A 27545-nucleotide genomic window follows, 5' to 3' on the forward strand; every position below is an offset into this window, starting at 1 on the left:
GAGAAAGGTAGCACAAGAAGTGCGGGGGAATAAAGAAAACGTGCTCACCCTCCTAAGCAGGGCAAGGCAGCATTCCCATGAACACTCTAGCCGCCTAGAGTGGACTGGTAGTCCAGATAGGTGGGGTATAAATTAAATAAATAAATAAATAAATAAATAAATAAATAAATAAATAAATAAAGCGAGGCAGGTGTTCATTCCGTGTCTCCGCCTGTCCTCCATTTCACAACTGGGGTGAGGAGTCAAGAATACATCTGCGCCCCCCCCTGCAAAAAGGTTCCCAACATCTCAGGTGGGGTGGGGGTCCCCTGAGGTGGGGCAGAGCGGGGCGCGCTCTCGTGGGGGGGGGTGCGCATCCTGCCTGCTCTCTCCGCCGAGGCCACAGCTGCCCAAATTCGGGAGGAGGAGGAGGAGGAGGAAGGAGAAAGTCCTGTTACGCGCAGACACGCAGAGAGAGAGCTTCGCGCCCCTTCCCGGCCAGGGCGAGCATCCCTCCTGGCTCGGCCCCAGCGGCGGGTGGGGCCCAACGGGAGCGGCGCCCCCGCCGACGGGGAGGAAGCCGCGGAAGCGACGGCGGTGGAGCGGGAGCCGGAGGGGAGGGGGAGGGAGAGAGGGAGCGCGGGCGGAGAGAAGGAGGGAGGGAGGGAGGGAAAGAGAGAGAGGCAGGCAGGCGGGCAAGGAAGCGAAGGGAAGGCGCCCCGGCCATGGCAGCGCTGGCGGCGGCGGCGGCGGCGGCAGGAGCAGCGGGAGGCGGCGGCGGCCCGAGGCGAGGGGAGCGCCGGCAGCCGGCGGGGTTGGCGTCGCCCTGCGCGCCCTCGCCGCTCTTGCGCGCCTGACCGACCCCGGCGGCAGGTCGGGCTGGGCGAAGCGCGGGGGGCGAGCCGGGCCCGCCTCGGCGGCGGCGGAGGATGCAAGGCAAGAAGCCCCGCGGCTCCTCGGGAGGAGGAGGAGGAGGAGGAGGCGACGGCAGCGGCGGCGAAGGCGGCTCGGGGGAGCTGCCGGGCGAGGAGGCGCAGCGCGCCAAGAAGAGGAAGAAGAAGGGCTGGGGCTTCGCCAGCATCCAGGTCTTCCTGGTCTCCGAGTGCGCGCTCATGCTGGCGCAGGGCACGGTGGGCGCCTACCTGGTGAGCCGTCGGGAGATTGGGGGGGGGGGGAACGGGGCGGCCGGGCAAGCGGGGGGGGAGAAAAGGAGGGAGGGAGAGGGGGAGAGAGATCGAGTGGGGGGGGTGCGCGCGCCTGTGCGTCCGTGGGTGTTCGCCGCCCCCCAGGGGCTTAAGGGCAACGGGGGCGCAACTGCAGGAAGCGCGAAGGGGGAAAAGTGTGGCTGCCTGGGTCGGATCCAGGCACCGTAGGGTCCTTCTGTATGTGTGTGTTTTTAAATCTCCCTTTTGCTGGAGTTGCGGCCAAGCCTGCAGACGTTCTGGGGGTGGGTGGGGGTTGCCCGATATCCTGCCCGGTGCCGGGGTCGCGTGCCAAACTGATGGGGCTGCGATGTGTGTGTGTGTGTGTGTGTGTGTGTGTTTGGTGCCGATGTCCCCATGGATGCCCAGGGCTCTTGGCTCCAGGCGATTGAGCAGGGCTGTGCGGGGCTGACACCCTTTCTTCGTCCGATTTTGAGCCGATTCCCCCCCCCCCCGTGTGTGTGTGTGTGTGTGTGTGTGTGTGTGTGTTTTGTGGTCCTTAACTCTGGATCAGTCCAATGGTGGGAGCACATAGGAGTCGACCTTCTCCAGCTCAAGATCCTATCCATTTCCGGATCTTGTCAGTTTCCTGGCTCCCCTGTGCATATATAGGTGCATTTATTGACAGGGGTAGCTTGGGGCTTGAGTGGGTTGGCACTGCTGACCCATTGCAAGATTTGGGGGTGAGCCTCCCGGCGCAGACCACGGATCCCCCTGATGACGGCTCATAATTGGAATTATTCAAAAGAGCAAACTGTCCACCCACCTCTCCTGGTTGTGTCCAGTGTTGGTCCAACGTGGCACCATGCTTGATGCTCATTCTTGCCTGTCCTGGTTGACTTCAGACACAAAAGTGTGTAAACACTTCAGGCCAGCCCTTGTATCTTAGGTTTCTCTTCCACGTCTCTAGGGCAGCCAACATTATTGTGCCTTACTTTACAGGACTCTCTTAGATCAGAATCTCTCCCTCAGAGATGCACATATCTCTGGGGAGACATGTGGAATATGGGCTTTGTCTTTTCTGTATTAGTCTCAGTAAGGTTGCAATTTATCTCTGTGTTCTCTAGGTAGTGACACAATACAAATATATACTCAAACTGTAGTAAGGTTTCCTGGCCTTCTCAGGAAAAGTGGACTTTTAGATTCTATCATGGTGGGATCCAAATTCTTGACATTTAGTCCAGTCATGTCCGACTCTAGGGGGCAGTGCTCATCCCCGTTTCCAAGCCGTAGAGCCAGCGTTTGTCTGTAGACAGTTTCCATGGTCACGTGGCCAGCGCGACTAGACACAGAAAGCTGTTACCTTCCCACCATGGTGGTCCCTATTTATCGACTCACATTTACATGCTTTCAAACCGCTAGGTTGGCGGGAGCTGGGACAAGCAACGGGAGCTCATTCCGTTGCGTGGATTTGAACTGCTGGTCTTTTGACCTTGCAGCCCAGAGGCTTTGCGGTTCAACCTGCAGAGCCACCACTTCCCTCAGATTGTAGTCATACTTAATTTTAAAAATGTTGTTAGTAATGGGATTATTATTCTATTTTTAATGTCCATTTCTAGCAGCGCAACTTCCGTTTTTCTGATTTTAAAATTCATCAGAAATAATACAATTTTAGAACTGCAGAACTGGAAGGGACCCTATGGATCATCAGGTCCAGCCCTGGTCAAGGAGGCACGACGGGGAATCGAACTCCCAACCTTTGGCTCTGCAGATAGAGGCATAAACCACTGAGCTATCCAGCAGTATAATCATGTCATGTCTGTTACCATAAAAATGGCCTTCTCAGGAAAAGTGGGCTTTTAGTTTCTATCATGGTGGGATCCAGATTCTTCAATTGATGGACAGTTTTGAATTTATGCGCAAATTGAGTTGGCTATAGATTTAGGCCCTCAGATTCTAAGTGGTCTTTAAATACTAATATGCACACAAAAATTTGAATCCTCCCATTTTTTTTATAAGTCTGCGAGACTTCTTAAAGTTGATGTAACGTAGAGCCTCAGAACGTCTGTCCATCCTTGTTGGTGGGAGATGGGAGATGAAAGATGAAGAACCACTTTCAGATAATGTAATGTGCTTTAAACCCTAGACATCTATAATTAAGTCCCCTCCCATTTCCTGAAGGTATAAATAGTACACATAACTGCATTTGTTTATGTTCATAATAACAGTTCCACACCTTTTCCTTCCTCGCTCATTTTTCCTTTCCTCCCTCAAAATTATGGGTTGCCAGCCAGCTTGGTGGGGGATTTTGTGTCTTGCAACAGCAGCGTGATCTGTAGAAAGGAGCCAGAGAAACTCTTCATGTGAGGGCAATAAGCATGATCATCTCTTGGTTAATGTCTGCAGATCAAACTGATATTTAATGGCACAGCATCAGAGATGCTGGTAATAAAACAAAACCTGACAACCTTAACTGTAACTTTTTTTTTTTTTGCAAATATGGACCGATGGTGCATGACTTAGTGATGATCATGATAATTGTGCCCTAGATGACAGAGGCAACACTTGGTGAGAACGGAGCATTCCTTAAATACTGAAAGATGAATGATCTTGCCCTGCATCCGTAGCTCACGTGGTATTTGTTTTGTTGTTTGTTGCTGGGAAGTAAACAAAGGCACCGTTTGCAAAGTCTGATTGCTGGGTGTGAAACTGGAGGGGAAATTTCTTCCGGTTCTGGAAATGTGACATCTCGTGTGATTCTCTCGTATGTGCAATATTCCATGTTCTTGGAGGCATACCAATGTCATCCTTCCGCTTTCACAGGCCGTGGAAGAGGGTTGACGTAGCTGCTGCGTTATTGCCATTCTTCCTAGAGCTGGTGCTTAAAAGTGAGCTTTCGGTGGGAGTGAGGCCGAAAGAGGGTCCCAGAATGGAAGGTTTCTACAACCACTCTTTCTAGGAGGACCACTTTATGGAGAGGGTTAGTTAGTAAACTTGAGGCTGGCTTCAGATGAGGCTCCTGTTCCCTTCTGGGGTTTATTTTTTCCCCTTCCCTTTTTATTGGGAGGAAGGATAGAGGAGGACAGACATTCCCTCGGGAAGATAGGAAACTGGATGTGGAATCTGAGAGGGTGCAAAAGACGGGAAGAATGGGCTAGGGAGAGGGAACAGCCGGGTGGCTTGGAGATCAGATGTCCGGGTACCTGAGCCTCAGAAAGTAAAATAAGAGACAGAGGATGAGATGGCCTCCCTTCTCCACCCCCCACCCGTATTCCTTTGGGGTTGGGTTTTGCCCTTCTGCTGCACTGTTCATAAATATAGGGCTGCCCCATCATGTCTTGGAGGGTCAGCCTTCAGTAAAAGCAAAGGCCGATCAGTAGCGCACAGCTGGCACATTTGTTACTGGCTGAGTTTGCCTTACGGGGTGTGTATGTGTGTGTTCTTCAGAAAAGGCTGTCAATTCCTCTGGTCAGCTCTTGTGTACACGTGGAAATCCAGCTAGTGGAAAGGGGTGCCTTAAAGTGCAGGTCTAATGTAGGCATTTTAAGTACCAGGTGTTTTGAAATGCAGTCCTGTTTGAAATATTGTCTCATGTGATGAGGATGGAGGCACAGACAAAGCTTGGTGGGGGGGGGAGTTTATTTTTTGAACCACAACCTTGGCCCCCTGATTATGTTTCTGGCCATTACATCCTCAAGAAGCAACTTTTCCAACCTCTGAAAAGGTAAAGGGAAATGCAGAGAAATAATATTCATCCTCAAGTCCATTAAAAGAAGTAAGTCATCACTAATTGGTTTGAACATTCTGCTTTACAGAGGGGGGGGGGGAAGGTTCTAGTCCACTCAAGGAAGCCTGTGAGTATTTAATTAGCTTGGAGTCTGTCCTCTCTGGTGTGTGTAATTCGTTGCTGTCTTAACCAGGCTCCTCGGTAACTCAGATTTTATTTTCGCTTCGGCTGCCTAAAGCTTGCCTGACCAGCAAGTTCTGTTTCTTTAGAACGGAGGGAGTGCATTAGCAGTTTTCTTATCTCAAGGTTGTTGATGGTGACGGTGGCAGATTCTCTAGTAATCTGGTGTGAGAGAGAAACTGAGAATAAAAATAGATTTCCTTCTGTGAAAGCTCCCACTGAAAAAAATTTGCAGGCCTGAAAGGTGTCACAATGTGATCGTTTTTTGTTTTGTTTTTGTTGCTGCTGAAACAGACTAGCGCAGCCGCCTCTTTGAAAATTGTACTGTAGTAAGCATGGGACCTGCTCTTTGATCTTGCTGTCCTTCTAGCTTTCCAGTTTACAGCCCACCCAACGACTCCTTGACTCCTTCGTCCAACTGGAGCAGTTGGAATGCTTGTGAACATTCTCTGGAACCACAGCAGCTCTGGCAAAAGGGAGAGCGTCAGTGTAGTGTAAAGGAAAGAGAGACACGCGAGGTCTTAGGAGGCCTGAGTTCAAACCCCATGGAAGCTCACTGGTTGGTGGCACTGATAAAACTACTCCTCACATACCTTGGAAACCCTATTAGAGTCACCATATGCCAGATTTGACTTGACGGTGCAGAATACACCTAGGAAAAAGGTAACATCTGGATAGTGGGGAAAGTGGGTGGAGTAGGTTCGTGCTGGATATAGACCTAATTAATTAATTGATTTCAATTTACCAGCTGATTTTGTTGGAGAGAGTCCAGGAATGGTAGTGGCCAGATGATTCCTGACTGCTGGCTCTCTCCTGCCAGGGAGTGCCAGGAACGGAGCATGGCTCTATAGGGAAGTTGTTACAGAAATGTGTGCTTTGATGGATTTGGCTCCATGCTTTTCCAGACAGCTGTTTGGATTGGTGCAATGCAGGGGCTACCCGGCCCTTCCCCGAAGCTTTGGAATGGGGCTCCCGGGAGGGAGCAGCCTGGAGCTCACAAAACTTTAGGTGGCAGCCCAAGACCTCTGGCTATTTTTTTTTTTGGCAGTTGTTCAACTCTCCATGGGTGTTTGTATCACTGTTTTTTCTTGTTTACATTTTCCTGCTGGTGTTTTTTTTTCACATTTGCATGTTTTGACATTGCTGTGCTGTGCAGCGGATTGGCTTTCATGGGGGAAAAAAATGTGTGACGCTATCGATTTTGCTTTTGTTCCAAGGGCATTTCCATTTGGAAAGTAAATAAACATTTTAAATAAACAATCAATCTTTAATTTCCTCACACTGCTTAACTATGCAACTGATCTAGCTATGGAGGGACTGTAGGTTCGTGAAAAAGCATCTGCTTTATTTGTATATCCTCCTAGGTTCGATATTTTTGCATACAGATAGGCCCAGGTTTGGCCTCCGGCATCAGTTTCATAAAGGGCTGTAGCGTAACGAAATCCCTTTCAGAATGGTGCTGTGGAGCCTTGTCTGTTGTGGCCCCACAGACCGTACTGTGGATGATACTGGCCCGACTCTTAAGGTAGGTTATTCTGTTCTGCAACAGCAAGCTCCAGCTTGGTGGCAGTGGTGGTGGGTGAGGCTGCTTTCTATTCAAAAGGTCCCGGGTTCAATCACCAGCAACTCCAGGTAGGGCTGAAAAATCCCCGTGCCCCAAACTGCAGAGAACTATTATTAGTCAGTGCAGATAACAGAGAGCTAGATATATGGGCAAGCTGCACAATCCCAGGTAACCCCAGAAGAAGGGACTGGTGTACCTCTTCTGTGGATTTTCTTCTGGATAACCCAGGAGAAGCTTGACATCAGTAAGAACTGACTTGACTGGCACATGATTACAGTCATGCCCCGCTTTACGATTACCCCGCATTACGACGAATCCGTTTCACAATGATGTTTTTGCTATCGCTTTTGCAATCGCAAAATGATGGTCTAAATAGGGTTTTTTCGCTTTGCGATGATTGGTTCCCTGCTTCGGGAACCGATTCTTCACAAAATGATTTTTTAAAACAGCTGATTGGTGGTTTCAAAATGGCCACTGGGTAATTAAAATGGCTCCCTGCTGTGTGTTTAGGGACGGCTTCCTTGCTATACAGGCACCGAAAATGGCCGCCGTATGGAGGATCTTCGCTGGACGCTGAGTTTTTAGCCCATTGGAACACACTGAACAGTTTTCAACGCGTTTCAATGGTCTTTTTATTTTCGCTTTATGACGTTTACATTTAACAGTGATTTTCCTGGAACGGATTATCGCCGTTAAACGAGGCACCACTGTGTTATTTGAAGACTTGTAGCCTTTTGGAAGATGCAGGGTTTTTTTTTAATGCACTGAGTTAAGTTTCAATTTTTAATATGTAAATACCAGCCTGGAGGGTGTCGGGCTGCTAGTCTGTGGTGGAAGGAATGAGATCAGGATTCAGCAATGAGAGCTTCCCTTCCCTTGCAAATAGCACCTTTGGGGATGGGGTGGGTGCTCATGACATCTCCTCGGGAGAAGAAAGCATGAAATGTACCCACCTGCAGTCTCAGGTCCGTGCACTTTGTTCCCCTAAGGCTGCCTCTGGAGGAAAGCGGTTGGTGTCTATTGAAAGAGATGTTCTCCATTTCCCTGCACAGTTGCTGGGAGGAAAAAAAACACAAGCTACTTCTGTCAAGATATGTTTTATTTGAAGTTCTTTATGCTGGCAGTTGGCTTAAGAAGTCTGTGTTTGCCCCAGCTTTAACCTAACATAGACAAGTCAGGAGGGGCTGGGACCCGAAAGAAGTGGATAGGACAGAATTGGGAACAATGGTGTACCCACTCAGTACACTTTTATTTTTTTGCAAGCTGACACAGACTTCTTAAGCCAACACATATGTACCTTATATGGCCACCAAATCTGTTATAGCAAGACAGAATTTACTGCTTGCTCCACATATGAGGCTTATCTGACTTAACAGTGACCCTGACAGAGCTTTGAGCGTAAGTGAGATACCCTTAACTGCTGGATAGCTCAGTGGTTTAGCCTTCTGGCTGCAGAGCCAGAAGTTGGGAGTTCAATTCCCCACTGTGCCTTCTTGATAAGGGCTGGACTTGGTGATGCTCAGGCTCCCTTCCAGGTCCGCAGTTCTAAAATGATGATGATTAAGATTAAGGAGTGGCTTTATCAGTTCCACACCCCCACTTGAGTGTTCATGGCTGAGCAGGGATTCAAACTTAGGCCTCCCGGGACCTAGTCTGCAACTTTATCTGCTATACCAGTGGTCTCCAACCTTGGGCCTCCAGATGTTCTTGGACCAACTCCCAGAAATCCTGGCCAGCAGAGGTGGTGGTGAAGGCTTCTGGGAGTTGTAGTCCAAGAACATCTGGAGGTCCAAGGTTGGGGACCACAGTACTATACCCCATTAGGTATCCCTTTCCATCCTTAGTTCATGCAAATTCCAAGTTTGTGATGAGCTAAATTCAGTGCTGTCACATGGGTGCGCTCACTCACTTCACGCTCTCACCTTGTACAGGTAACCTGTTATTATGATGACACTGGGACTTCTGAAATAATCAGTGGGTTATGCTTGAGGAATTCCCTTTTTGAGGTAGATATTGGTTAGAAATTTATTCTTTGTGTTTACCTTTTGTGCGTGGCTTCCCTCAACAGTATTATAATACAGTTTTACTACTGTAGTTAAAGATAAATGACTGTCTTTGATCCTAAAGGCCAAATTTGATTTTGTACCTCATAAAATCATTGTTATTTGCTTATACCACTTATAGAATATTGTAAATACGGGAGAAGCTTTATAATCCCAATTTTATTTAGTTTTGGAGCATCAGCATAAGGTAGATTCCAATTTTTAAATATCCCACAGAGGAGATCTTAGCTTTGGGGAAGACGATGGTCACCCCCCTGCAATCACTCCACATATTGTTATATAGGTAAAATATTGATTGTCTGATGGCAAATCCATTGTTGCCAACTAGATCCCTTCTATCTTGGCCCCTCACTGAGCTATGATGGTATTTTGGAATAGATGAGCATTCTGCTAGCTACAGAAGAATGTATCAGGAATGCAAAATGTGCCAGAAAATAGTTTGCAAAGAATATGGACAGAACCTGAAAAAAAAATCCATTTTAGACTACAACTCGGGAAGTCTAGTTCGTGGCTTTCCCCAGTTCCTCCTCATAACAACTTCGTGAGGCAAGTCAGACTGATGGATCATGAATGGCCCATGTTCGCCCAATGAATTTCATGACCTACTCATCATTTATCAGCCCCGGTCCAGTATTTTAACCACCAAAGTGCACTGGCGTCATATACGTTGTTTTGTCTGCTGAGGAGGTGAGGTGAGGGACTACAATCTCTCGGCTCAGTTTCAGTTAGAAGATGTTCCCCAAATTTAGACCCTTCAGTTTCTTTTTAGCTTCTTGGACTTCTCAAGGAGAAGATCACCATGCTAACTTTTCTGAACGACTCCTGTTCCAGCTTGGGTTATTTTCCTTCCCTTCTTCTGGAGGCATTCCTGGGACTGTGAAGCTCGCCCAAGGCCACCCAGCCTAGTTCCACTTGCATGATTTAAATCAATTTGATTAAAAGATTCATTGATTTTTATCCGCTCTGTTATATGGTCTTAAATCTAGCGTTATCTCTCCACCTACTTCTAGAGTGAACGTTAGAAGTCTGACAAAGATCTCTCTGAATGAGAAAAAGAGAAATCTTGTTGCTGATTGGCTTTCAATAATTTTTGTATCTCAATTTTGTTGGGACGTGGTGGTGCTGTGGGCTAAACCACAGAAGCCTCTGTGCTGCAGGGTCAGAAGACTAGCAGTCATAAGATCGAATCCACGTGAAGAAGTGAGCTCCCGTCGCTTTGTCCCAGCTCCTCGCCAACCTAGTACTTCGAAAGCATGCAAATGCGAGTAGATAAATAAGTACTATCTTGGTGGGAAGGTAAAACGGCGTTCCCTAGTCACGCTGGCCACGTGGCAACGGAAACTGTCTTCGGACAAGCGCTGGCTCTATGGCTTGAAAAGTGGGATGAGCGCCGCCCCCTAGAGTCGGACATGACTGGACTAAAAATGTCAAGGGGAACCTTTACCTTTACCTTTTGTTGGCTGATAGATCTATTATGTGATTGTAGGGTTTATTGCATTACTTGATGCTTCTTAATATACATATTAATAGTCTGCATATTTTATATGGTATCTAATAGAGATTCATTTATATTTTCATATATTTCCCCTGATATGGCCATAATAATATACTTTGACTAAATGCTGCTTAAGTCTTGTGGGTTTTTTTTAAATTGGTAATCCATTACTTTGTTATGGAATATTGATGGGTAAGTAATAAATTGCTAAATAATTACAATTATAGGATAACACGTGTTTCCACTTAACAAAAGAGCGCTCAAGGCCGATTACTGCAGCAGAACAGTCATTTACAATTACAAGAGGAAAAGAACAATGTGAAAGATGATTAAATAGTCACTGAGCATAAAATGCTGTAAGAAATGCAGCATGTGGAAAATATTCGTAAAGCTTAGAAGTTTGGAATCTACTGAGGTAGAATAATTTTCCTCTACCCTCCCCGAGTTGCTAGCTGTGCAATGTGCCTGTATCTCTTGGTAGCATTTCCTAGGACCTCTGATGAACAGCGCAACCCACTGTATGCACTCATGCAGCTGCTATCTGCTGAAATTCTACATGTCGGATTTGAGTTTTCTGTGCATATGCGTCCAGAGTTTGCCTCTGCCTTGCATAGCTAATGCAGATGGAAACGCCCGCTGCTTGCTCCGCTCCTGAGGCAGTTGAACACACCCTGCTATTTTCATATTCTGTTAATGTTCTGTTTATACTCTTGTTTGGTTCCTGGCTAATTATTCTATAAGCACACTGAAAATAGGAATTATAATGGATTGGAGCGATGCTGGCAAAGGCCCAGATAGTGTTACGTTTACCCAGATGGGTTTAGTCCGATTTTATTTCTGCTCTGGCCATTACCTTTACAGCAGGCTCGTCAAGTACCACTGGCCTGGGTGTTAAGAGACGAGATAGGTAAAACTGCTAAAAGCAAATGACAAGTTTCCAAAATAACCCAATCTGAAATGTGTGCTTTAAAAAAAAAAGATATTGTATTTTTCTGTGTATAAGACTCCCCCCTGTAGAAGACACCCCCTCCACTTTTCTAATCCAAAATTAAGAAGTCTAAGTGGGGATCAGAAAGTGTAGAGGAAAAGGGATTAAAGCACTGCAGGATCGCTTTGATCTCTGCTTTCTCCTCCACTTGTTTTTGTTCTCTCCTCAGCTTACTTCTGTGTATAAGACGACCCTCAATTTTTAATCTAAAGATTTTAGACAAAAGTATAGTCTTATACATGGAAAAATACGGTAATTTATCTGGTAGCCTTCTAGTTTTTTGTAGGAAAAAGAGAACGCAGAACTCTTGTAGCACTTTTATGACTCATTAGTTTTTTTTTCCCCAATAAGCTTCCATATGTCCAAGCGCTTCGTCTGAAGTCATGTGTCTGGACACAGAAAAGGTATGAAAAATAAAGATGAGTTCGTCTTAAAAGGTAGCACAAGGTTTCTTGCAATCAAAAAAGGAAACTTTCCCCACTCTGATCAAGAGCTGTTTGTCTGTTGGGGGCAAGATAGAGAATTCTCTTACAGATGGGCTAACAGGGAAGATCGGCAGTTCGATTCCCCCACTGTGGCTCCTGCAAGTGGAACCAGCCTGGGTGGCCTTGGGCGAGCTGCACAGTCCCAGGAATGCCCCTAGAAGAAGGGAAGGGTCAACCACTTCTGAGTACTCTGCACCTAGAAAACTCTGGAAAGGGTCACCCTAAGTTGCAATGGACTTGATGACACATGGTTATTAAGGGCTTATTTATTTACTTAAGAGCCATATATGCTGCTTCTCCGATATATAGTTTCCCAAAGCTGCTTTAAAAATGTTGATGCAATGCAGCATCAGTAAAGAGTCTCTTTTGATAGAAAGGCAGAATAGAAAATAAAGTACGGTAAATGATCTTTAGTAAGTAGTGCTCACTACTCATAAAACCGAAGCCCGGGCAAACGTTACAGAAATACCTTTTATCCATTGCTTCAGAGGTTAATGGTGAAAGTTCGAGGGCAGCTTTTCTGGGAAGTGAGTTTCAGAAGCAGATTGTTTCAGAAGAGATCATAGCTCAGATCACCTTTGCTGCCCTGCATCAGAGAGCACAAGGACCTGCAGAAAGTATAACGGTGGTTTGTGTGGAAGTGGCTTTATTTTGGTGGTGGTGGTGGGGGGAGAGAATATATTTATAGGCCTCCAGATGTTGCTGTGTTGCAGCTCTGTTGTTCCTTCACAGCTGGCTCAGGTCCACTGGAATTTCACTGCAACTATATCTGAAAGGCAGGCCATTGCCCCTCAAAGCATTGGAAAAGTTGTAACTAGCACCCCGAATAAGGAATAGGTAAGAATTTTGTTTGAACAAAATTCAGATTTATTTATTTAAAAAAAAGCACACACCAGAATTTAGAACATTCAAGGTGGGAGAAAGTGAAAGTGGCAGATTTATCTCTCCCTCCCTTGGATTTTGGCTTGGAACTGGACTGGGATTCAGGCAAACTGTTTTGAGGCTGGTGATATGTCAGTGAAAATGGACTGCGAGGCCAAGATTCTGCCATGTCCTTAGTATTAAAGCAGTGGTCCCCAATCTTGGGCCTCCAGATGTTCTTGGACTTCAACTCCCAGAAATCCTGGCCAGCAGAAGTGGTGGCAAAGGCTTCTGGGAGTTGTAGTTCAACAACATCTGGAGGCCCAACACTGAGGACCACTGCATTAAAGGACTAGAATACTGTGTTTCCCCGAAAATAAGACAAGATCTTATATTAATTTTTGTTCAAAAAAATGCATTAGGGTTTATTTTCAGGGGATGTTTTATTTTTTTTTCATGTACAACAATTGAAATTTATTCAAATACAGTCCTGTCATCTTCTGGTTGCTGCACAAGGGTGGAGGGTGGGATTTCACTTAACTGGGGCTTATTTGGGGATAGGGCTTATATTATGAGCATTCTGAAAAAAAATCATACTAGGGCTTATTTTCAGGTTAGGTCTTATTTTTGGGGAAACAGGGTAGGTAGGACTGAAAGATAAGAACAGCTACCGTGTATTGTTTAACCCAAAACGTCCCTGTTCATCAAGGGCCCAGTCTTCCTATATGAGTTTGGAAAATGTTTTTTTCTTTTCTCTCTCTGTAAAAATAGGAATCGGCGCTGGCCCTGGTAGTTTAGTTAAATAAATGGCAAAACATTTGGCAATCTTGAAAAGTGCAAAGGAATAATAATGATTGTGTATTGCAGTCAGAGATGGGAAAGGTTACTTCTTTGGAGTGAACGTTTGGGAGTTGTAATAATAATAATAATAAAAAAGCAGTGTTTCCTGTCACTGACCAGCACACCCACTAGAACACATGAGATTTCAGAGGCGAAACAAATGAGGCTCCACCAGATCTTCTCAGGCTCACAAGTCATCTGTAAGGCCTTCTTCGTGGTGGCACCGACCTCTTGGATCCCGTTTCCAAGCTATGCTTGGCTCCCTCCCTGTTGACATTCAGGAGGCAACTTAAAACATGGCTTTTCAGGGAGACCTTTGGAACCAAACCTGGTTGACTGTATGCCTCTCGTCCGGCTATTAGGGGGAAATCGCCTCACGCGCTATCTGTTTTATTTGTTATTGGTTTAAATTATTTTAATCTGTTTTATTTCCGTTTGGGTGTCTGTTCCCTTTTTTTGTAAACCACCCAGAATAGTGCTCTGGCACTAATGGGGCAGTATAGAAATCAAATAAATAAATACATAAATACTTGGGTGGGGTACAGTGACAGAATACCAGGAGTCTGTAAGGCTAGGAAAAAAATATTGCGTGAAACCTTTGAAAGATTCTGCTTGTCAGAGTTTGCTGTGCTGAGCAAATGATCTTAGTATAAGACAACGTCTTGTGTCTTTATATTTTGTGAAAGGCTGAGAGGATGTTAGTCTCCGTTCTTTCTGAACACCTAAATTACAGTAGAAGGACATACGGAGAAACAATAAATAATATATGAAAATAGATATTGAAGATACAATGTGCATACTTATGTTTGTGTATACAGATCTTTCATTTTCAGCTTCTCTCTGAACCATGATAACATGATGCATTGCCAATTTTTTTGTGGGGAATAGATTATTATATGCTCAGTATTATTATTAAGGCAGGCAACCTATTAAAGTTCTTTTTTTAGTTGACTACATATCTGTCTTTTAACTGTTATTTTCCCCCTTGATTTTAAATGTGAGGCAAGCTGCATTTTCCTCAAAACCGTACAGTTGTTTTGAGGGATTTTATGGAACCGAGCAACCTAGAAAGCTTAAAAGATTTGCAGCAATCATATTTCCCACATGGGCCAGGGAACTGACTGCAGATGAAATTTGAGGGAGACAAAACTGTTTTCCAGCTTTCTTTGCCCGTCTCCCTGCGTTATACAGGCCTGCTTTCCTGTTGTTAAAAAACAAATTGTGGTGTATGTCTTTCCCTTTCCGAGAGGTCTGTACTGCTGCTGAAGACTCCACACTTCCCCGATTATTATTTATCACTTCGGTGCTGAAATCCTGGCTTAACCAGAGGTGAAATCATTCCTTCAGCAGCAAGAGAAAAAAAGCTCTATGCCTGACAGTTTTCAGCCCCACGCCCCCTCCCCAGCCCCACTTCAGAGGCAAAAGCCTGATTTAATTTTCTCTCTCTGGTCGGTAGCCTTTGAGAGCGCACGCGCGCGGGGGAGAGAACTCTGGTTCAAGCTTGACCTAGTTGCAAGGACCCAACATCTGCTGGAGTCAGGAGGGTGGTTTAGAGAAAGGCTATCCATCTGGGAAATGTGTCACAAAAGGCAATTTCCATGAGTGTGTGCTTTGGGGTGGCTGTTTTGACCGAGAACTCTAGAGATGTCGCTCACTATTCGCCACCCACGGCTCTGAATGTAGCTATTCACTTGAGACAGATTGAGAAGGGGTTGGGCAGCCTGGAAAAAGAGGGATATTTTGGGAAATTTAGGTGGAAATTAGATCCCATTTGGTATGTCGGATTAGAATGGGGTTTTGGTGGTTGGGCCAACCAAGAGTATATCTACATTATGTTGTTATTGCAGTTTCCTTGAGCTTTTAGCAGCCTTGGCTACATCTTGCAAACCCTTGGGATTTGTAGTTTAGTGCGTTCCTTAGAATTCTGTGCTAGAGGGTTCTGGTGCTCTCGCCCCCTGAATCACAGCAGAGAATTCTACTGCACCAAACTATAAATCACACAGATCCGTAATACTGTATGACAGCTTAAATAGGGCATCAAAGTATTATCACTGTGTGCCAAATCAAGTTATAGGAACAAGTGCTGGGTTTTCAGCGCCAGGGCCAGTGATGCTGTCTCTTTAATATGGACCACTATGACAGTGTGAAAAGGCTTTGTGGGTCATTGCATAAGAAAGCCCCTTAAAACATTTTCAACCTATATGGCACCTGTACCCAAAAACAAAAAACCCAGGTTCCCAGAGGAGTTTCAGCACACACACACACACCTATGGCTGGGCAAGTCCTCTGCAGTGACCTTCATGTCCCCCGGAAATAGGAAGAAAGTGGGTGGAAGTGCTTAAGTTCCATGTGAGCTGCAAGGGTTCAGGCCATTGGTAGTCTCTATGCTGAGTGGGCTACCAGCCCCCATAATACCTTGCAACTCCCATTGAATGTAGGCAGTCCCACCCACTTTCTTTAGGACTTCCTGAGTTGCACCATCCGTGACATCATCCACCCTAAAGTTTTCTTGTGCCCTCCTAGCTTAGCTGCAGTTCCCTCTGTAACCAGAAACAGTATATTATTATAAGCTGTTCCTGTTGTAACCTAGAGAGAATGGGCAATTAAGAACCATTAACTTTTATAAAACTTCCAGATATGTTGATAGGGGCCAACCGGGCAGTCTGAAGTTTTAGGCTACCCTGATAGCACAGACAGTGGTTTGGGGACTTGTCGTGATGAGTGCATTCACTTCCAAATGTGCCATTATGTCCCTCATTGATGGAATGGTTTGCTACAGAACCTGAACCAGCACCAGGCTGCTGGGTCTGGAGTGGGAGTGGGGTAAATGGTCATCAGTTCTTGAGAGCTTCAAGATTCTCTTCAAGACCCCACCTACCCATCTATATTACAGGAAGCAGTAATGAACAACAATTTGCATGTACGAATGGCCCCACCACGCAATAAATAAATAAGAGCACAGAGAGCTGTCCTCTAAAGATGCCGGCCACAGAGACTGGCGAAACGTTAGGAAGAACAACCTTCAGAACATGGCCAAAGAGCCTGAAAAACCCACAACAACCAATAAATAATTTATTCCGCTCCGCCGAACATAAAACAGGCAGATTAGAAGTGAAGCTCAAATGGAAAAAAAAAACCCATTTAATTGTTGCAGCAACGGAGGTGGATTTAACAAAGTAGATAGAAAATATTAAAAAGGATAATAGAACGTCTTCAACTTGGCTTCACTTAGAGACTGGGATCTTGCTTTAGAGTCTGCAACAAGAAACCTGTCTAGATTTTCAGTACATCATTTGATTAGCATCTGCTGTTAATACGAAGTTACACAATTTCTTGGCTGTGAACAAAGCAAGAGGGAAATAAAGGGTTGTATACAGGCTTCTTTCAGTCCAGTAGCATATGCGATGGTGCTTCAGTTAGGCCATATTTGCTTGCAAAGAAACTCAAGGTGCCAAAGTAGACATATACCTACGGGCGCATGGTGCTTGTGTGGGTTTTATCATACAGGCAGAACTTTCATGCCACCTTCCGTGCAGTGCTCTTTGGTGGCATCCATCCACACATTTAGCTGTCACTCAGCAGACATATGGAATGCAAATTATTTCATATCCATGTGTGACCCAGGCTGTAGAGCATGTCAGAGAAACCAAGGAAATACTCCTGGTTTGGGAGAAGCAAAGCATCAGACATCCTTCTTCAAGAACATCTGACATTCAGTTCCTGCGTAGGACAGTCCAGCAGTCCTGAGCAGGAGGCATTAAGGACTCTGGCTTGTGTCCCATTTGTCACAATTGTATAGACATCCTGTGGTCACTGGCTTGCTGCTGTGTGACAGTGAGGTACTGGATACCTTGTTACATGACTTGGGGGAAAGCCCCATTACACAGCATTGTGCACACTGAACGGGGTATGATGAATGATGCAGTTGCAGATTGCCAAGGGTGAACAATAAGGATGTGAAAACTTGTCAGTTTCATTAATTTCTCAAGAGTCCACCAGCATGGTGGAGGAGGAATCCCTGCCACTTCTACTTCCCAGTTCTGGATTGAGTGGGGAGATTTTGTCTTTCTTAGAAACGTGGATATACTGTATATTCATGCGCGTTGCCTTCCCAAATGTATGCATCTTTCTGTGGTATGAATTTATACATGGGCTTTATCATTCAGTAAATCATGTTTGTATGCATTTCTTTCCAAATGTGTTTATTCTGAAGTTAAGCATATTTTTTTCAAATGCTTGCATGCCTTTCTGTTTATTCCTTTTGCCTGAAATTCATTGCAGGCCTGGAAGATGTATGGCTTTCTAAAACACGTCTTGCCTGTTCAGGGAGTGTGAAATGGATATTTCTGTAGGGAAATGCAAATCCAGAAGATTCAATTTCCACCCCTATCAGCCGCAGATAGAAAAATGAACCTAGGGATACCGTACAGACTAACAGGTTATTGTGGCAGAAGGCTTGCAGGCTGGATCCAACGACATTAGAGACACAACGTGTTATTCCTTACTTGGCAGATATTATATGAATTTGCTTGGCTCTCCAGAAAGAATTTCACATATGTCAGAAAACCTAGGTGGATCTGGCAATAGTATGTAATATTAATATCCTTGCCTTAAAAAAAATCTATAAGAAGTTTTAGATTTGGGTGTACAGTATATGAGATTATTTCATCTTGAATTCTATCTCCAAGAGGGTTGGGCAACTCTTGGAAGAAGTTTTCCCCACCACCACTTTTGATAGAGTTCCATGAAATCCGAGGAGAATGGCCATCTCTTTGTGTAAGTTGGAGGTGATTGTGTTAATGATTTGGGAGGTTCATTACGGCAGGATCCAGGCCCCTTTTTCTTCTGAATGGCGGAGGAAGCTGCAGTATCTATTGTGTTGATGTTATGCAAGTTATTATCAACTGACTGAAGTCTGTAATATTATGTTAGATCCTTGGATTGATTCCCAAGGGGGCTGTAAACAGTTAAGCTCCAGTGCAGCTATGCAGGCTTGAAGTGTTAGGAATCTTTCTAGCTTTTTTTTGACCTTCCCCTCTCGAGTTAAGATGAGCTCATCCCAGGCCTGGAGATTCTGGAAGTCTTTTTTCAAGTCCTTCTGTGCAAACCCTTTTTGCTAGCAGAGCAAGAGAAGAGGGAGCAGTAGAGGTCAAGAAGCATCTTGTATTCTTTAGATGGCCAGACACTGCGCTAGCATTTTGACAGTGATTACCATCCTAGCTGAATTCAGCAAATATTTTGCCTGCCATTTGCCTCCCTTTGCGTAACACTTTTTTCCTGGAGTTGTCCTAGCCACTTCAGTCGTCCTTCGCAGGCTGAAGCTTTCATCTCCCTGCCCAGTGGAATTTGGCTTTCATCTGTACGGCAACAATGCAGCGCTTTGACAGGGCAGAGGCCAACAGCCTTATTAGAATAAACGCATTCTGCTGCCTTCGGGCGCTGGGCTGATGATGGGGGACGTTTTGTGGATACAGAAGGTCCCAGGTTCAAACCCCAAGATCGGATCTTTGCTAGAAGGACAGGAAAGGGGGGGGAGACGCCCACCTGGGGCTGCTCATTGAAGTAGACGTCTGCTCATTTAGGGTTGATGGATGAGAGTAAATTTCAGTCCGGCATAAGGTAAACTGGAACCTGCTGGTAGATCTCAGAGTGATTTACAGTTGATTGGAAAGGGTTTCGAACTCCTATTTTTAAAAACATAACAACCACAGGAATCCCCTCTCCCTGAGTTTTTCTCTCAAATAGGCTGTTAGAATCCCACCTCTCATGTCCTTCAGGGTCAGATTTATTATCCCAAGATATTGGCCCCCTGGAATTGTGGTGGCCATGCATCATCATCATCATCATCATCATCATCATCATCATCATCATCATCATCATCATCATCATCATCATCATCATCATCATCATTAAAAAAGAAAGAAAGAAAAGAGGTCTTGAGTCACCAGAAAATCAAGGACACAAGAGAGCACTGATTTGAGAAAAATCACAGAGTTATGTCTATGTTCGGGTGTGACATTACAAATTATTTTTAACAGTATATTTTATCTGAATGGTTATCGTACGTTGGTTGCTGGGACGGGCAGTTGTGAACGGGCAATTCCACAGTCCCTGATTCAGAGTCCTTCTGGTTTGTTGCTTTCAAATTAAACTTGAACTGGACAGCCCTTCAAATTGAGGTCTCTGCATTTTATGTGCCAGCAAGTCAATTCTGACTTATGGTGTCCCTTTCCTGGGTTTTCCAGTTAGAGAATGCGCAGAAGTGATTTGCAATCCCTTTCTTCTGGGGGCATCCCTGGGACCGTGCAGCTTGCCCGTGACTGCACAGGCTGGCTCTTATCACAAGAGGCACAGTGGGGGAATTGAACTCCCAACTTCTGGCTCCATAGCTGGATATCTAAACCCACGGAGCTACCCAGCCAGCTTCAAATGGAAAACACCTTCAAAAAAGAGACTGCCCTCTAGCTGCACTTAATGCAGAGGACTGTGCTCTCTAGGAGAAGACATGCTGTCAACCAAGAGACAGCAACAAGATGGCAAGAACACCATGGCGAGGATTAATATAAAGAAATTTCTAACATTTACTGTTATCTAGTACAATTTCAATTCCTGGCAGAAAACTAGTGGTGAAGTAGCACTGATCAAAGGCAGTCCAGTGCCTTATTTATTTGTTTAATTTATATGCCGCCCTTTCCCCATGAGTGGGTCGGCAGCTTTCAATGTAGTTTTAAAAAATAGCATAGCTAAAACACAGCTATTACAATAACCTTTTATATTGATGTTGCTTGCCTTCAAGTTGTTTGTGACTTTCAAAGACCTGGATGGGGTTTCCAAGGGATATTGGAGGTTCGGGGAAGGGATTTAGTGTAGTTGTTACTCAGTGGCCAAAATCCTGTTGGTTTCCTGAGATCTGCCTGAATAAGGAGATCTTAGTCTGCAGATGGGGATCATTTTAGCTTCCCTCTAAGAGGTAGTATCGAAGATGGTGGGCAATCACAGAGAAGGTCCTTGTTTGCCTCAGGAGGTGGGAGGTCTTAGAGAATGGTCTTTCTGGTTTCTATCAAAGCCTGGTTTAGGGGAGAATGGGGTCCTTCAGCTAATGTGGACTTACGCTATAGAGAGCTGTATTGGCTGTAAACAGCAATTTGAATTGTACCCAGAAATGGATGAGCTGTGAAACTGTTGTAGAAAGAGAGTTGCATGTTTCCTGTAACTCTTGCTGGCCAAGAGTATGGCTGCAGTATTTGGAACTAGCTAAATTTCCCAGAAAGTCTTCCATGAGAGTGTCTTAACAGTAATCCAGGTAGGATGTAACGGAATCATATGTCACCAAGTGTAAACCCCTCTGGTCCATGCTGAATCCCTTTCCCTTGATTTTTTTTTTCAACTGACCACAGGCACACAAGGTTTGGCTCAGTTAAGTTTTTGGCTTTATGCACCCTTATCTAGTGTGTTACTGACTAGAGATGGGGGTATTTGTATTCGTATGACTATCCCCGCACAGGTGGCATTAACGAGGGTCCAGCCCCATGGGGCCGGACAGTCCACTCACCGATCCGCCATGGACGCAGACAGCGCAATTCTACGAACGGTTCCGCAGCGCGCGATCCGCTTGCCACTCTTGGACCTTGCAGCGAGGCTTGATCTCCTGCCAGGAGTGGCGAGCGGCTCTCGTGCTGCGGAGCCAGGATTGTTGAGCAGATTATGCGCTGTGGAGCCAGGAGTGATGGGCGGATTGTGTGCTACAGAGCCACTCACACTGTCCATGTCCACGGTGGATCGGTGAGTGGACTGTCCGGCCCCATGGGGCTGGATCCTTGTTAGCTCTACCTGTGCGGGAATATTTGTCTACGAATACCCCCATCTCTGTTACTGTCACTTAGGCACTTGGGTTTAGAACAAAAATATCTTCCCCAGATTTAGATGGGAAGGAGTTATCAGGCTAGGTGTCACCCTCATATTGGTGGCACTGAGCTCCAAATCACCAAATAACATACCTCATATAAACTTTAATAGCATGGGGGTGGAGGGTGAAACAGAGCCTCCTGAGAAATCCCACAGGCCTTGAGCAGGGCTTCCGGCCTTCTGAGCTGCTCTGTCCGGGAAGACCAGAACCTCTGTGAGATGCTTCCTCTGAGTCTCTTCCCAGAGAGACAGCACAGAAAGAGACGACGGTCAAGAGTATCAAAAGATCCAGCCAAACTAACACACTCCCTCGGTCCAGTTTTCAGTCCAGGTTGCTCAGCAAAATGACCAATGTTGTTTCAGTTACATACCCAACCTTTGCAATGGGTCTAGATACAGTGGTGCATCGCTTAACGGGCACCCCATTTAACAACGAATCTGCATAGCAATGAACTTTTTGCGATCATTTTTGCAATCTCATTGCAATGTTTTTAATGGGAAAAAATCGCTTTGCATAGCGATGATCTTCCAATAGCTGATTGGCAGTTCCAAAATGGCCGCCCGCTATGTTTTCACCCGGATTCCTCGCTTACCGGGCAGCGAAAATGGCGGCCGTATGGAGGATTTTTGCTTAAAGGTGAGTTTTAAGCCCATAGGAACGCATTGAAGGGGTTTCAGTGCATTCCTATGGGTTTTTTATTTTCGCATAGCGATGAAATAGCTTTGCAGCAATTTTTGCTGCACGGATTATCATTGCTATGCGGGGCACCACTGTAATTGGTTCTATCCAGCTCTGTTATCCTACCCCATGGGTCTTACCTATTGCTGTACAGAGAACTGTGGCAGGGCACCACTGAAGTTAAGTCCCTGCCTCCAATTTCACCCTATCTGTCTATGAATTGTAAGCTGGACTGATGGGCTCAAGTCTGCTTTGTTTATTCAGAATATTTATTTATTGCCTTCTTTGCACAGCAGGGCTCCCAAAACGATTTGTCCTAGATTAAAATTATTGACAATGTATTAAGAGCATTTAAAAAACTGGTGGAAAATGTTCCTTAAATCAGTAGATCTAGGCATTCTCTGAAACTCGATTGATTTCCTACCTACCACTCCCAAAATAATCTGCAAGAGAGAGATTAAAAATTTTACATTGAAAAAAAAAGTCAGTAAAAATAGGTTAAAAACATGATTCCAAAGCAGCTTTAAGCCTGTTTTTAAAAATTCAATTCTAAAACCAATCTTAGAGGGCCAAGATTCTGGAACTGTATACGTTTTTGTCTGCTCATTAGAACTTTAATAGGGATGGAGCCAACTTGACTTCTTTGGGCCATTTCTGGTGCAATCAGGGTAGTTTTAAAAAAAAAACTGCTTTTACTGCCGGATCCTGAAAAGGTGACACCAGACGGATGTCTCCTTTATTATTTATTTATTTATTTATTTATTTATTTATTTATTTATTTATTTATTTATTTATTCATTCATTCATTCATTCATTCATTCATTCATTCATTCATTCATTCATTCATTCATTCATTCATTCCATTTATACCCCGCCTATCTGGTCATACTGACCACTTTGTGGGTGCTTCCTTTTTTGTTGTTGTCAGTCTTGAGTTCAATCTTTTTTCTTTTCTTTTCTGAGAACTGTGGCAAGTAACAGCCAGTCAACGATGCTGCATTATGCATCAACCTGCTGAAGCAGCAGGTAGCTGTGCTGGACAGCTCAGTGGTTTAGGCATCTGTTTGGGAGTTCAGTTCCCTCTTGTGCCGCCTTGGCAGGGGCTGGACTTTATGATTTATAGGGTCCCTTCCAGTTCTGCAGTTCTGAGATTACCATTATCATAACTCTTTTGAAACAAACTGTCCAGATGATCAGGTCTTTGCTTGAGCTCTTCTCTGGTTGCTGCAACCATAATTAATACTGGTCCAGGAAAAAGATACATATATTTTTAATGTTAGTTTTTCCCACAGCCGTCATCGTTTAGTTGTTTAGTCGTGTCCGACTCTTCGTGACCCCATGGACCAGAGCATGGCAGGCCCTCCTGTCTTCTACTGCCTCCCGGAGTTGTGTCATATTCATGTTGGTTGCTTCGCAGACACTGTCCAGCCATCTTGTCCTCTGTCGTCCCCTTCTCCTCCTTGCCTTCACACTTTCCCAACATCAGGGTCTTTTCCAGGGAGTCTTCTCTTCTCATGAGATGGCCAAAGTACTGGAGCCTCAGCTTCAGGATCTCTCCTTCCAGTGAGCACTCAGGGTTGATTTCCTTTAGAATGGATAAGCTTATTCTCCTTGCAGTCCAGGGGATTCTCAAAAGTCTCCTCCAGCACCACAATTCAAAGGCATCCCACAGCACACGTAGCTAATTATTTAAACTGCCTTTCCCCATAAAACCATGCCTGGTATTCTCTCTGTTATCTTTTGGATGCCAGATGTAATTTTTTTAAAAATATTTTCTCTTACTTTAAAATGAAAACTCTTATGTTTATTCATCATATTTATTCATTGCTTTTTCTGGCTGCAAGGGCTCTCAAAACAAAGGGGCAAGAAAAATAAAGTAAAATTAAAATAGTAACAATTTTTTAAAGGTAGTTTAACAATAGAAACAACATAAATCCGTTTTATCAACATTGATAATTTTACATGTCATTTATCCTGCTGTGTTTAACTTTTTTGGTGCTTTTTTATATACATTTGCTTATGCTATGCTATGTTGTGTTGTGCAGTGATATATGTTATGAAGTCAATTCCTGTTTTGGAAAATGTATTACACAGGTCATAATATGAGAGTCTTGGGTAAAGAAAGAGCTTTAGCAAAAAGGAATGTGATTTAGGATACAACTTTAGTGTGAAATGGGATGGTGTATCGAATAGATGTGGCCCAGCTGAGAGGTGGTGGGGTTGGTTTGGGATATTGACCTAAGGCTGTCAGCGAGACCGGTGAAACAGGTAGGATATGACACTTTTGGTGTGAGATCAAATGTCCTTCTCCACACATTTATGCAAATGTATGTTATATGCATTTGTTGCCTTTGCATTCCATTGTTCTTCCGATGAGCTCCATGGCCCCACCTCTGCACATCATCCTCCCAAGAGTTGTGTGAGATAGGTTAGTCTGAGGGAGGGAGGGAGAGAGAGTAACTCAAGGTCACCTGGTAAGTTTCACAGAATCTGGATCTCCAGATCCTTTAGTGCAGTGATCCCCAACCTTGGGCCTCCAGATGGTCTTGAACTACAACTCCCAGAAGCCTTCACGACCACCTCTTCTGGCCAGGATTTCTTGGAGTTGAAGTCCAAGAACATCTGGAGGCCTAAGGTTGGGGACCACTGCTTTAGTGCAACATTTTAGCTGCCAAACCACACCGGCTCTCCATGTATGCAGGAGTAACCCAGTGAATAAAGGCAAGGAGAGCACATGGTCGATCTTACACAACACTTCAGTGAAATGGAGTATAAGTTGATGGTGTGTGGCTCCTTCCACCACTGCCATCCACTCATCGGAGATAGAGAACCCTACAAGACTGGACCTCTCGTAAGCACCTTGGCATCCCTGGGCCCTGAAATTCTGGTCATGTGGGCTATTAATATAGCCAACGAGTATGAAATGATTTCAGAGTCTTATGGCACTTAGAAGACTATTTTATTTGGCACATATCTATCTATCTGCCAAATAAAATACAGTTGTGCCCTGCTTAACTATTACCCCGTATAATGATGAATCCGCTTCACAACGATGTTTTAATGGGATTTTTTCGCTTTTGCGGCGATCGGTTCCCTGCTTCAGGAACCAATTCTTTGCATTACGACGATCAAAACAGCTGATTGTTGGGTTTTCAAAATGGCAGCCCATTTTTAGGAGGCATTTTTTGCTTAACAGGCACCCAAAAATGGCCGCCGTATGATCTTCGCTGGACGAGCAGGTATTCAGCCCATTGGAATGCATTGAACAGTTTTCAATGCATTTCAATGGGCTTTTTTATTTTGCTTCACGATGTTTTCGCTCTACGGCGATTTCGCTAGAACAAATTAATGTCGTCAAGCGAGGCACCACTGTATGTTAGTCTTCTAAGTGCCATATATATATTTCTCCAGGCAGGATTCTAGAAGTGGGAAGCTGAAAGCTGCAGGCTATGGCACAATTCTCCTCCTCTCCGGGATGTTCCTGTCCATGTGCCTTTGAGCGCCTTTGAACAACACAGGAATTGCCCCAGAGCAGCCAGGAAGTTCCGGTGCTACCTGGGACTCATGGGGGTTTACGGGAGAAGAGCTCAAAATCATTTAGATGGAAGCACTGTGGATGTATGGAGAGCCACCTCGAAGCTGGTTGTTTTCTTGCTGGCTCTCCCAGAATTCTGCCTGGAGGATTCTGGGTGAATACAGTCGTGCCCTGCTTTACGATTACCCCATTTAATGACAAATCTGCTTGACGGTGAGGTTGAATGGGGTTTTTCAGCTTTGCAGTGATCGGTTCCCTGCGCTCCTCTGAGTGCATGTGGGCTCCAAAATCTTTAAAGCATGACCCAATGGGCATGTATTTGAAGAAGTGGGCTACGGCTTACGAAAGGTTATGTCAAATACCATTCGCTAAACTTCGAGACGTGGTGGCGCTGTGGGCTAAACCGCAGAAGCCTGTGCTGCAGGGTCAGAAGATCCGGCAGTCGTAAGATCGAATCCACGCAACGGAATGAGCACCCGTCGCTTGTCCCAGCTCCCGCCAACCTAGCGGTTCGAAAGCATGCAAATGCGAGTAGATAAATAGGGACCACCTCGGTGGGAAGGTAAACAGCGTTCCGTGTCTAAATCACACTGGCCATGTGACCACGGAAAGATTGTCTTCAGACAAAACGCTGGCTCTATGGCTTGAAGAGCGGGATGAGCGCCGCCCCCTAGGGTCGGACACGACTGGACAAAAATTGTCAAGGGGAACCTTTACCTTTACCTTTAAACTTCGAGATGCAATAGAGCTGTATTGATTTTTCCTGCAGTAGATGACAATATTAACACAGCTGCCTCACAGGAAATTTCTAGTATAATGTCAATATACTTTTGTTGGTATAATGTGCTACTGCTGCTTTTTGGCTAGAGAACTAGCCATATTCCTTATTCAGGCTTTGAAAAACAGTGTCAGATTTGTTTGTGAACTAATTTAAGTCCATCTGCTTCTGAACAGTAAAGCAACAAAGATTTTATTCTTCTCACCCACCTCTCCACATTGCCTGCATGTTATGTAGGTGTTAGAACAGCCGGGCAGGTAGGGGTGTAAAAGAGAGAGGAGGGAGGGAGAACCACTTACATAACTCTTTAATGGGCATAAATTTGAATCCCAGGCGTTTCATTTGCCTGTTCCCTATGGAACACAGGCTCATCTTTTGGAAGGTAGGAGCCAATAAGAATTATCTTTTGTTGCATCTGGCAATTAAAATGTGCCAGGAACGCTCCAGATAATAATTAGAGCTGTTTATTAACTCCACAAATGGAGCTGTAATCTGCTCGGATATTTATTTTACAAAGTATTTGAATTGTGGGGAAGAGAGATAACACTCCACAGCCCCGTTCTTACCTTTTGTAGTTACTGGGGGGAAATGATTTATGGCGATCAAAACACTGCTTTCCTGTTTTTGACTGTTCTGGATTCCACATTGTTGAAGTTTGGCATAAGGATGTGCACTACCATCAAAATTTGGATTTTGGAAGTCAGAATTTGGAATTACGACCCTTCAGATTTGCAATTTGAAATTTTAAAAATCAAGATTTTCTGGATAGCAGGGACACTGCTACAGTCAATGTGATTACAGTAAGTGTGACCAGAACACAGTTCTAGCCAAATGGAGGAAGTGGACGTTGACCAACTGATAGCTCAGCTGAACCTAGGTGAATATAAATCGTATCAATCTATGCCACCTTCTCTAGTATCTTAATTTTTTCATCCTCAAATTCATTCTGCCTTGAATGTTTGAATTCTGATAAATTCTTCAAAAACAATTGAAACACATTTTTGGCCATGTCCAAATTTATTAGGTACAGCATGGAGAAAGCCATTTTGTGCTTGCTTGCTGTGTGTGTATTGAAGATTGAGCAGCTTCTTGCAAAACGGAGGACATAGCGTTCAACATAATTGAAGAAAAAGAGACTCAAACCCAGATTCTTAAGAGTTAAATATTGGAAACCTTGGGCGTACAACAATGGTTCCCAACCTTGGGTTCCCAGATGTTCTTGAACTACACTTCCCAGAAATCCAGGTCTGCACAGTTAGTGATGAAGGCTTCTGGGAGTTCTAGTCCAAGAACCATACCAAAGGGCCAAACTGCCATTGGTGCT

At 44.8% G+C, this 27545-nt stretch overlaps 1 protein-coding gene across 1 annotated transcript in view; it reads left to right on the forward strand.

The window, feature by feature from the left end:
* The first annotated feature begins 770 nt into the window (after window positions 1-770).
* SLCO3A1 (solute carrier organic anion transporter family member 3A1) overlaps window positions 771-27545 on the forward strand; it is a 136622-nt gene continuing 109847 nt past the window's right edge. Inside the window, exon 1 of the mRNA XM_072982178.2 lies at window positions 771-1124. Coding sequence (XP_072838279.2) covers window positions 909-1124 — 216 coding nt within the window. The 5' untranslated portion in view covers window positions 771-908. The remainder of the gene's footprint in view (window positions 1125-27545) is intronic.

The sequence above is a fragment of the Pogona vitticeps genome, chromosome 12 (genome assembly GCF_051106095.1).
Source record: "Pogona vitticeps strain Pit_001003342236 chromosome 12, PviZW2.1, whole genome shotgun sequence".
Lineage (NCBI taxonomy): Eukaryota > Metazoa > Chordata > Lepidosauria > Squamata > Agamidae > Pogona > Pogona vitticeps.